A 12,725-nucleotide genomic window follows, 5' to 3' on the forward strand; every position below is an offset into this window, starting at 1 on the left:
AAAATAATGGGCGCTTGATAATACATTTATTGACTAGTACAAAGTTATGGTTATTAAAATTCATAGCATAGTGTATGCATAATCATATACAAATGGATATACAGAGTTGTGGACTCCAAGATCATCAAATAGCTATTTGTGATCACACTCTTATAATAAGAGATCTTGTTAGCAATCTGCAATATCGTTATTGTGTTAACAATATTGTTATTTGCATCAAAACAATCACTGTCCCGAATAATGTTGGTTCCACTTGGAACCTGTAGGTGTCTCCAGGCCGTGGAGCAAATGGATAATTATGCAAATCCTTACTGGTTATAACTATCCAGGTTATAGTCTGTTCAGGCTTATTTATAAGTCATATAACTTATCCGTTTTTAACACACTGCAGTGTGGACTTATATTCATAGAGCGTGTAAAAGCCAGTTATAACATATTGTCACCTGCATAGCGTTCCAGTCTCCACTTAAGCCCAGTGTTAGATCGCCTCCTGACCATTCCGCACGTCCTGTTTACGGAGCAATCATGCTGGGTATAATGATTCAGCGGCCCGTTTGGAGTGTGTTAATTTCCAATTGTGTCCACGCTAATTGATCACTGGGTCCCGAAAACTCTGGTGTAAACAGCGATTTAAGTGCTGTGATATAACAGTTGCTTGACGCGTTTCTCGGCTTGATTAGCCGGCTTGATTAGCTAATGAAGCCGAGAAACGCGTCACGCAACTGTTATATCACAGCACTTAAATCGCTGTTTACACCAGAGTTTTCGGGACCCAGTGTATTTTGCACCAGCCCTACAGCAGACACAAGTTATTGGCCTCCTGACAGTCACATATGTGTCTGCGTCCAGGTGAGACACAGCCGCATTTAAGTGTACTCGGCTCTCCTCTCTAATCGCAGTAAGTCGTAATTGTAAGATGTGTCTGTACATAGAGGTCTAGCGCTTAGTATTGTTTGTGAACATGCCCAGTGCAACAGTGCTGATTATATGCACAAAAAAGATGCGTACATGATGATAATGTGAGTCTACATGATAGTGTGACGTGTGCAGTGAGGATGAGATCGCAGTGACACTACAGTGAGTGAGGATGAGATCGCAGTGACACTACAGTGAGTGAGGATGAGATTGTAGTGAATGGGGAGGATGCAGTGACACTACAGTGAGTGAGGATGAGATTGCTGTGAATGGGGAGGATGCAGTGACACTACAGTGAGTGAGGATTAGATTGCAGTGACTGGGGAGGATGCAGTGACACTACAGTGAGTGAGGATTAGATTGCAGTAACTGGGGAGGATGCAGTGACACTACAGTGAGGGTGATATTGCAGTGAATGTGGAGGATGCAGTGACACTACAGTGAGTGTTGATGAGATTGCAGTGAGTGTAGAGGATGCAGTGACACTACAGTGAGTGAGGGTGAGACTGCAGTGACTGGGGAGGATGCAGTAACACTACAGTGAGTGTGGGTGAGATTGCAGTGAATGTGGAGGATGCAGTGACACTACAGCGAGTGAGGATGAGATTGCAGTGAATGTGGAGGATGCAGTGGAACAACAGTGCGTGAGGGTGAGATTGTAGCGAATGGGGAGGATGCAGTGACACTACAGCGAGTGAGGATGAGATCGCAGTGACTGGGGAGGATGCAGTGACACTACAGTGAGTAAGGGTGATATTGCATTGGCTAGGGAGGATGTAGTGACACTACATTAAGTGTGGATGAGATTGCAGTGACTGGGGAGGATGCAGCGACACTGCACTAAGTGTGTATTAGATTGTATTGACTGGGGAGGATGCAGTGACGCTACAGTGAGTGAGGATGAGATTGCAGCGACTGGGGAGGATGCAGTGACACTACAGTGAGTGAGGATGAGATTGTAGTGACACTACAGTGAGTGAGGATGAGATTGCAGTGACTGGGGAGGATGCAGTGACTTTACAGTGAGCGTAGATGAGATTGCAGCGACTGGGGAGGATGCAGTGACACTACAGTGAGCGAGTATGAGATCGCAGTGACTGGGGGGATGCAGTGACACTACAGTGAGTGAGGATGAGATTGCAGTGACTAAGGAGGATGCAGCGAGACTACAGTGAGTGCGGATGAGATTGCAGTGACTGGGGAGGATGTAGTGTTACTACAGTGAGTGAGGGTGAGATTGCAGTGAATGTGGATGATGCAGTGATACCACAGTGAGTGAGTATGAGGTTGCAGTGACACTGCAGCGAGTGAGGATGAGATTGAAGCGGCTGGGGAGGATGCAGTGATAACACAGTGAGTGAGGATGAGATTGCAGTGAATGGGGAGGATGCAGTGACACTACAGTGCGTGAGGGTGAGATTGCAGTGAATGGGGAGGATGCAGTGACACTACAGCGAGTGCTGATGAGATTGCAGTGATTGTAGAGGATGCAGTGATATCACAGTGAGTGAGGATGAGATTGCAGTGACACTACAGTGAGTGAGGATGAGATTTCAGTGAACATACAGTGAGTGAGGATGACATTGCAGCGACTGGGGAGGATGCAGTGATACTACAGTGAGTGAGGATGAGATTGCAGCGACTGGGGAGGATGCAGTGGCACAACAGTGAGCGTTGATGAGATTGCAGTGGCTGCAGAGGATGCTGTGACACTACAGTGAGCGAGGATAAGATTGCAGCGACTGGGGAGGATGCAGTGACACAACAGCGAGTGAGGATTAGATTGCAGTGACTGGGGAGTATGCAGTGACACAACAGTGAGTGAGGGTGAGATTGCAGTGTATGGGGAGGATGCAGTGACGCAACAGTGAGTGAGGGCGAGATTGCATTGACTGGGGAGGATGCAGTGACACTACAGTGAGCGAGGATGAGATTGTAGCGAATGGGGAGGATGCAGTGACACTACAGTGAGCGAGGATGAGATTGCAGCGAATGGAGAGGATGCAGTGACACTACAGTGAGTGTGGATGAGATTGCAGTGAATGAAGAGGATGCAGTGACACAACAGTGAGCGAGGAGAAGATTGCAGCGACTGGGGAGAATGCAGTGACTTTACAGTGAGCGTGAATGAGATTGCAGCGACTGGGGAGGATGCAGTGACACAACAGTGAGTGAGGGTGAGATTGCAGTGTATGGGGAGGATGCAGTGACGCAACAGTGAGTGAGGGCGAGATTGCATTGACTGGGGATGATGCAGTGACACAACAGCGAGCAAGGGTGAGATTGCAGCGACTGGGGAGGATGCAGTGACACAACAGTGAGCGAGGATTAGATTGCAGTGACTGGGGAGTATGCAGTGACACTACAGTGAGCGAGGATGAGATTGTAGCGAATGGGGAGGATGCAGCGGCACAACAGTGAGCGAGGATGAGATTGCAGTGAATGGGGAGGATGCAGCGGCACAACAGTGAGTGAGGGTGAGATCGCAGTGAATGGGGAGGATGCAGTGACACAACAGTGAGCGAGGATTAGATTGCAGTGACTGGGGAGGATGCAGTGACACTACAGTGAGTGAGGATGAGATTGTAGCGAATGGGGAGGATGCAGCGGCACAACAGTGAGTGAGGGTGAGATCGCAGTGAATGGGGAGGATGCAGTGACACAACAGCGAGCGAGGGTGAGATTGCAGCGACTGGGGAGGATGCAGCGGCACAACAGTGAGCGAGGATGAGATTGTAGCGAATGGAGAGGATGCAGCGGCACAACAGTGAGCGAGGGTGAGATCGCAGTGAATGGGGAGGATGCAGTGACACTACAGTGAGTGAGGGTGAGATTTCAGTGTATGGGGAGGATGCAGTGACGCAACAGTGAGTGAGGGTGAGATTGCATTGACTGGGGAGGATGCAGTGACACAACAGCGAGCGAGGGTGAGATTGCAGCGACTGGGGAGGATGCAGTGACACAACAGTGAGCGAGGATTAGATTGCAGTGACTGGGGAGTATGCAGTGACACTACAGTGAGTGAGGATGAGATTGCAGTGACTGGGGAGGATGCAGTGACACTACAGTGAGTGAGGATGAGATTGCAGTGACTGGGGAGTATGCAGTGACACTACAGTGAGTGAGGATGAGATTGCAGTGACTGGGGAGGATGCAGTGACACAACAGTGAGCGAGGATGAGATTGCAGCGAATGGAGAGGATGCAGCGGCACAACAGTGAGTGAGGGTGAGATCGCAGTGAATGGGGAGGATGCAGTGACACAACAGCGAGCGAGGGTGAGATTGCAGCAACTGGGGAGGATGCAGTGACACTACAGTGAATGAGGATGAAATTGCAGTGAATGGAGAGGACGCAGTGACACAACAGTGAGCGAGGGTGAGATTGCAGCGACTGGGGAGGATGCAGTGACACCACAGTGAGTGAGGATGAGATCGCAGTGACTGGGGAGGATGCAGCGAGACTACAGTGAGTGTGGATGAGATTGCAGTGAATGGACAGGATGCAGTGACACAACAGCGAGTGAGGGTGAGATTGCAGTGAATGGGGAGGATGCAGTGATACAACAGTGAGCGAGGGCGAGATTGCAGTGAATGGGGAGGATGCAGTGACACTACAGTGAGTGAGGATGAGATCGCAGTGACTGGGGAGGATGCAGTGAGACTACAGTGAGTGTGGATGAGATTGTATTGACTGGGGAGGATGCAGTGACACTACAGTGAGTGAGGATGAGATTTCAGTGACACTACAGTAAAGATGAGATTGCAGCGACTGGGGAGGATGCAGTTATACTACAGTGAGCGAGGATGAGATTGCAGTGACACTACAGTGAGTGATGATGATATTGCAGTGACTGGGAGGATGCAGTGACACTACAGTGAGTGAGGATGAGGATGCAGTGACACTACAGTGAGTGGAGGAGGAAGGATGAGATGTCTGCAGTGAGTGAGGGTGTCCAGCAGGCTACAACACATCCCTGGTAATAGGAGCTGGGAGGAGTCTCTGTGACGAGCAGCCTCAATTCAACCCTGCAGCAAGAAGAGAAAGAAGGAGAAAAGGAAAACAATCCCAGCAGAGCCCCGTGCGAGCAGAGCAATGCAGAGCTCCGTGTGTGCTGGGCTGCTCTGCAGGTGATCACATCCTGATGAAGGGGGATCTCTCCGGAGATCTAGTGCAGTGATTGGCAGGAAGCAGCTGCAAGTCCAGCACCTCTAGCCCAGGGCACCAGGAGCCAGAACCATGTCCAGGTTCAAGAAGGACAAGGAGATCATCACAGACTATGAGAATCAAGTGAAAGGTGAGTGCAAGGTGTGTGCTGCCCCCCTGCCCTGGCACTGCCTGGGTGCACTCCCCCTGCATCTGACCCCCTTCCCTGCTGCTGCCAGGGTGCACTTGTCTCTGCAGTGTGTGCAGCGCCCGGTGGGGGCATCTTCCTGCACTGTTATGTTCTCTGGGTCCAGTGCCAGCTCCTGTCTGCTGCCAGCCTGGGTACTCCCTGCAGTGTGGGCATCCCCTCTGTCAGTGCTGGTAGTGGCTGCAATGCAGCTGTGCAGCAAACAAGGAGTGCCACCTATATACTGGGCTGTGAGATCCATCACCCCCTGACAGAAGACTGCACCCAGCACCCCCAGTAGTGTCATGCAATGATACATGTGGTATTGTTCAGCCCTCACATCTGCTTGGACGGAAATGTTTTTTTTTTCCTTTTTCCAGGAGACACATATATAATGTATAGTGACTGTGTGCTTGTAATTCCTCCTCCTCTCCTCCTGTAACATCACTGCAGGTCTGGAATTATTCCCATTTCATGGCTCTGCTCCAGACATGAAACTTTCCCTGCTCCCCCCCCACCTCTGTTTATAATATATCTTCCCCCCCTCACCTGCATTTTTAAAGTCATATGGTAAACAAATTGCTGCTTTTAAATATGTCATATATGGCAGGGTGCAGGAAGCAATGTTTATTTTTGCAAGTTTTGATTTATCCTCCACCATGGGGAGGGTGTGTGCCTCAGGCTGCAGGGTCATGTCACATACAGGGGGATGCAGTCAGTGCCAGCCTAGCCCACACCCCTCCTCGCACTGATGGATGTTTTTGTACTCGTTTCCATGGGTGGTACACCTAGCAGAGGATAAATGCAGCAGCTGCATAATATTATATATATATATATATATATATATATATATATATATATATATATATATATATATATATATATATATATATATATGCCCATCCTCCTGTCTACCATATATACCCCTAGTACTAATACATGATACAGTATCTATCCCTGTCTGCAGTGCACATTGGATATCTGTGGCTGCTTGTGTGCATTACAACATAGCCAACACACAATTGATGCTGCCAAGTACTGAAGATATAATTAAAAACCAGTGTGAGTGTGTCAGTTTGTGGCTGACTCCACATTGGAAGTAATACAATATTTTGGTGTGTGTCTGTGTGTGTGTCTGTGCGTGTGTGTCTGTGTGTGTGTGTGTCTGTGTGTGTCTATGTTTGCCGGCTCTACATTGGAAGTAATACAATATTCTCATACCACACCCATACGCCGAATGTGTTATTCTAATCTCTGGGCGCAGACAATACGGAGAGAATTTAAAATTTAGTTTGTTATTTGCCTTTCAACACTGCATTTAGAGCAAATACATACAACATACAGACAGTGCAGAATTATAATGATTTTGATATTTATTTTGTTCTTGACTTAAAATTATTTGATGTTCTGCATGGAAACTTGATGATAGAGTTCTATTTCAGTCTAGAAAATAACATGTTTTAGCCGATACAATGGCTTATTTTGCTTGTTATGCGCTTGATAAGAGATTGCTACATTATAACACACTAACCCTCTACCATGGTAATCCATAGATGTGTAATAATGACATACGTGTGATGTTTTATACCGTTGTAAGCTGTAAACATGTCGTGGTGGCAGAGGAGGTGCTTAGACCTGTTATATCGTCAGATATTTTAGAATGTCACGATTATTTATAATGAGTATTGAGGTTAAATCCCTTCAAGATAATGCACAAAACCAAAAAGTTGACCAGATAAAGGGTTAATCCAGTCAAATGTTTAAAGGGATCGTGTGATCCAAAGATATATATGGAAAAAAAAAAGGCAAACGTATAATTGTGCATTTGGATATGGAAGTGTCTCCGTTGAGGGGGAAAAGCTGGTATTAATGGGAAGATCAGGGGCTACAATTATTTTTTAATTAAAACTTTTCTCCTTTTCATTCTTTTGCCCCAAGCTTGAAGTGATTTAAGATATAAAATGATATAGAAACGCGGTCACATGAGCGGGCAGAAATTGGCACGCTTCATAAAGCAGATGAAATGCCAGCCAGGCTCTGAGAAAGCAGAGGCCAAATAGATTGTCAGCCCGAAGAGGGATTAATGTCCCCTCTGTACCGGCATTGAAGATACACAGATGAATCAGTACAAAGCAGGTGCATTTGACCGCTCTGCAAATAGCTCATAAATAAATAAATGCATTGCAAGACGACCTTGAAATGGATGCAGAATGGCATATTATAATTGTATTTCTTCCATTTCCCGTGAGTGGTTACCCATGATGCCGTCCATTAGATCATCCATGATGGGAAATCCTTGTTTACTTTGCAAATTGGGAACATGCACGCAGACAGATATGCAGAGTGTACATAGGAAATGTTTAAAATAATGTTTTACGGACCATTCAAGTTGATCGTAAGACACAGCAGGAGGCTGCTTATGTCTATCAGGATATCAGTTATACAATGTATACTATCCTCCTTCCAACTTTTCCATGGGCAGTCCTAGCTTTTATGGTGCCTCACCAATATTTTTGTAGTATCTATGTAGTCAATATTATTTTGTCTGTCTGAATATTAGTCAGGCCTCATGAATATTAGTCAGGCCTCATGAATATTAGTCAGACCTCATGAATATTAGTCAGACCTCATGAATATTAGTCAGGCCTCATGAATATTAGTCAGGCCTCATGAATATTAGTCAGGGAGTACCTCAGTGATGCCACTGGTTTATAGCAAATTACATACAGGTTCAGTGCACAAAATGGCTGCCTCCATTGTGCATAGGTGACAGGTCCGCTGTAAAAGTGCCACTTGCCTACGTAGGACTCAATTTAGGATGTGCACCACAAATTATTTTGGTTCTGCACCAGTGCGCTTATATAATACACCAAGTCCAAGTATGCATCAGGTGCAATTTAAATAATCACAAGAACAACTAACTCTTGTACCAGGAATATTATGTAAATCATATGAATCATACTGGCAAAGAGATATCGCTGCCCTTAATTAACATGGCCGACAAAGGTGATCACATGACTTTAAACGCCTCTGTTCACAAGATTCCGGGCTGAATTGGGGCTATATAGCCGTTCCGTCACTCACATATGTGGCTGCATTATACATAACCAGGCTGGGTGTGACCAGCGGATATATCTTCCTCTTAGCTGCATTCTAGCTTATTGTTATTGCCAGAGATAAGTTTAAGCAATCAGCTACTTTATTAATTAATGATAAACCGATCAGTGGTAAACCTTTGACCGTGAGAGAATTCTTTTTTCCGGATCACATTCCTGGCTGGTAACATTCCCGATACCTGCTGCAGATGATTTGTTGCCTGGTATTGTTGAGGAAATCTCTATATGTTATCATCTAACACTCTCTGGTTTTCACACAGAAAATTCCACTATTAGAAAAATAAATATATTTCCTGGTTTGGAGGTTAAGTAATCCATTGACCCATTACCGACTTGGAGACAGACTGTCCCGTGCGGGTCTCATGGAACATTCATAATGTGGAACAAAATGGATTTAGATTGTATAAATTAACGTGATAATTACGGTGTACATCCATTTAGCTGCAGACCCCGATATGTGAAAAGGCCGCCTGGTCCCAGCTTAGATTGACACTGAGGACAGAACGACTGTCTGCTGATAGTTGTTTTCTAATTCATTTTTTATTTTTTTAAGTTAATAATTTCTCATTTACAAATGATTCACATTTTTCCATAAGCTGATTTAGAGCTGAGTATTGGTGCGGCACTGAAATAGTGTAGATCTGGACCTGAAGCTATCTCTGTACTTAGGATATTAAACCTGGAATGCAATTTCCATTGAAAGTTTGCTGCAGTTGAGTGCGTTATTCACAGCGCCAACATACGCGTACGTAGTGCAATCCCCTTCCCCCCCCCCCCAGCTTGGCATGAACGCAGGACGTAATCTTCCTCATAAACCCTAATTTATTAATAATGTAAGACCACAAGTAAGAATTGAGAACGTCTTTCAGAATACAGAGAAAGAGAAGTGGAAACAGAGCAGAAATTCGTTGTGTTTGGTATTTTGTATTTGGTATTTTTACTGCAAAATTGTACACACCCTGCCTTGCCTGTTTTACCAGTAGCAATAACAGTTATTAATAGTTCGTCGTTAGTCTAAAGCTGGGTACACAAATATGCAATTATCATGGAGATCATATGATAAACGACCGTTTGGGCCGATATTCCAAGAGTGTGTACGCTCCCACGATAATGGTTCATTGTACCAAAACTTATTGCATCGTTTGGTTTGGTTTTATAAACTTCCTAAAAATCGGGATCAACGATGGAACGATGTCGGGCTGAGTGTGTACGAACTCATGAACGTCTGACCAACAATTCTGCCAATCGTTCCGCTGTATATATTTAGTGTGTGTACAGAGTAACAATCTTTTCAGCAGATGGTTATGAGCTATGCAGATTTCAGATCTGACGGTAAATGGATCGGTTCATCGGGTCGTTCAGTCGTTAGTAAAATCGTTACAGAAATTGCATCTGAAGTAAGATCGCAGCGGTGTCTACCCATCTTATCACACTGACAAACATATCTAGATGAATGCATGATGTAATTAGTCATAGGTCACGACAGTACAACAAATATGCACCTTTCATATATTGTTATATGACCTGTTAGAGGATGGTGTTCCATATTCTGTTTTATAAATCTGAAGTTAGTGCTACCAATATACAGAAGGCTATTTTGTGTCCCAAATATTTTCAGTGTTTATGAGTGTAGCACATACTTGCCAACTTTTCCTTGTTGTCTTCAGGGAGATCTCGGGGGAGGTGGGTGTGCGGGAGCGGGGCTTGACAAATAGCATCATTTGGTGGGGCTAAGATGTCGCGATATTTGGGTAATTAAGCCCCACCCCCACCACTTATATATAGCGGGGACGAGAGCCGGGAGGTTGTCCTGCTCTCCCGGGAGGTCTCCCAGAAATGCGGGAGTCTCTCTGACATTCCAGGAGAGTAGGCAACTATGCGTTAACGAAAGGCAGCTAATGAATCTCTAGAGACTGAAGTGTCTTTTACATTTCTGTCTCCATTACTGAAGTCATGTTGTCTTACTTGTCAGTCTTTGATTAAATCTTGGTCTCCATGAAGATGGCCACCTCCATAGGCATCAATACATGGACATAGGACACAATTTCTGAACTGTGTCATCATGCCACAGATGGCGAAGCCAACCACGTCTGGTACTGGCTCAGCATCAGGGAGAATGCCAGACGCTTCAGGGAGTGAGGGAGATCACCCCTATTTCAGGGAGTCTCCCTGACATTCAGGGAGAGTTGGCAAGTATGGTATAGGTAGTCATTAATATACCCCGTAAACATATTGTACCTGATTCAATAAGGAAAGTAAGGCAAAAAAAAATAGCAAGTTTTCTCCTGGACAAACCATGTTACAATACAAGGGGAGCAAATTATTTTATTATTTTGCACATAAGTTAAATACTGGCTGTTTTTTTAACACACACAAATACTTGATAGCTTTATTTTTACGCAGAAATTTAAAGTTGATCTAGGACATGCTGTACCCCAACTATAAATCTGCCCCCACATTTTAAATTTACCTCCCCTCCAATGCAACATGGTTTTGCCAATGTGCAAAGTTACTCCTTTGTTTTGCTTTACTTTCCTTAATGAATCAGGCCACTGTTTTTACCACTGACAAAATGGGCAGAGACAAATCAGGGCCGAGGGTCAGGGTAGATTGGGGTGTTGTTTACTGTATACAATTCTGACATTGAGATGTTGCCAGGGATATAGAGACATTATTTGATTGCAAATGTCATTGTTGGCAAACTCTAAATTGCACAAAACATTAACATATGTTCTATTCTGAAATCATGATACCTTTTTAATTGCAAATTTATTTAAACAGCTTTAAAGTAGAATTCTAAGTACTTCTGTATTCTAAGTTTATTAGGAAAGTGCATTCTGGGTAAATCATACATGTGCTAAATTCTTAAGAATTTGAAGGGGACAGGAGGCCATTGAAATCTGGTGCTTGATCTGAAAATGGATTTGGCACATAGATGCTCACTCATTTTCCAGTCCGAGCTCTTAGAGGGGCGAGAGTTACCCTTCTGTCTTGTTCTATGATCACAATATCATATCTTAGTGCTATGAAGGAGTGTCTGAGCATTGTACAGTGTGTAGTCATTGCAGAATTACACTGTGATGATTCAGAGATGAGGTTGCTCACCCAGGGAGTACTTGCTGGGTGGAATTGAAGAATATATAATTGACGGGAAAGAGGGAATTGGAATTTAAATGGTTTAAGGCACGAGGTTAAATGTTGCGAGGTATGAGGTGTCAACTTACATAAGAGAACATGGAAAACAATATCTACACATTTACTGGTGGCTCTGGTATTTAAAGGTTTTATTTCAATCATTCGGAGGAATATTTTTTCAACGTCAAAGAACAATAAAACTATCATGGCGGCCCCAGGGCGGTGGGGGAGGGGGGGGTCCATCTGCAACATGAAGTTGCTCAGAGGCTCCGTAATGCTTGATATTGTATAGGCAGCGTGTGCTCCTGGGTCCTTCATTACCAAATCACTATGGTGATCAGAAAGTTCCTCTGGTTGACTTGGTAACCTCATGAATTCGTTCAAACTCCCACTGTGGTCTCTTCCGTCGCTCCAAATACCTCCTGAGGAACTTCAGCAACCGGTCATTCTTGTTGTGTCGCTTAGTGTTGAGCCCCCTCCACAGACAGACCAGGCTATGGAGAAAATTCACAGCTGGAAGCTGAACTTTATACCAGACAGACAGATCTTTTGTTAGCGTTGGAGGATTAGACATTCTGTCAGCGTCTCTGCTGAATCCACTCTGAGCACCTATGGACAAGTGATCTTTACTGATGGCGCAGGTTGAGACTCGGCTGGGAACGTTTTAAAGGAAAAAAATGCAGGTAGCCGAGCGACCAATCCAAGGGACCGACATGGGGGTCAGATGCCCTCCTAACCCCCCCCTCCCCAGCCAGCTTCTGTCCATCTGTCAGTTTCACCTTTTGTCCTGGGACATCTAAACCATACATGCCAACTCTCCCGGAATGTGAGACCAACCCGAATTTCGGGAGTCTCCCGGACTCCCGAGAGAGCTGGCAAGTCTCCCGCATCCCGCAATTGTGGTGCTAAAATGATGAGATTCACGGGGGATCGCGTCATTTTTGCCCCGCGACAAAATGGCATATTTGACGTGGGAGCGTGGCCAAAATGGCGCAATTCACCGTGTCCCGCCTCCTCCTCCTCCTGCCCTCTAGACACGCCCCTCTCCCGGATACAACTTGCCAAAGGTAGGCAAGTATGATCTAAACACAATATTTAGCGTTAGCAAAGTTCATGAAGTTCGCAGGAGAAATGCATTGTTGGTATGAGCCAATGTCACCTCTCGGTGTATTTAACCCATAGTTGCCTACTCTCCCAAAATGTCCGGGAGACTGCCGAATTTCTAGA

General features: G+C 45.2%; 1 protein-coding gene across 4 annotated transcripts in view; it reads left to right on the plus strand.

Annotated features, from left to right (window-relative positions):
- Window positions 1-4,932: 4,932 nt before the first annotated feature.
- The window catches only part of SRGAP3 (SLIT-ROBO Rho GTPase activating protein 3), an 82,510-nt gene continuing 74,717 nt past the window's right edge, over window positions 4,933-12,725 (plus strand). For 2 of the 4 annotated variants that reach the window (XM_075183731.1, XM_075183732.1), the window contains exon 1: window positions 12,394-12,565. In XM_075183731.1, the coding sequence (XP_075039832.1) occupies window positions 12,409-12,565 (157 nt within the window). In that variant the 5' untranslated portion in view covers window positions 12,394-12,408. Of the gene's footprint in view, window positions 5,212-12,386; window positions 12,566-12,725 lie in introns of those variants that run through there. The other 2 variants (XM_075183733.1, XM_075183734.1) reach the window with 2 other exon arrangements.

The sequence above is a fragment of the Mixophyes fleayi genome, chromosome 8, assembly GCF_038048845.1.
Source record: "Mixophyes fleayi isolate aMixFle1 chromosome 8, aMixFle1.hap1, whole genome shotgun sequence".
Classification (NCBI taxonomy): domain Eukaryota; kingdom Metazoa; phylum Chordata; class Amphibia; order Anura; family Limnodynastidae; genus Mixophyes; species Mixophyes fleayi.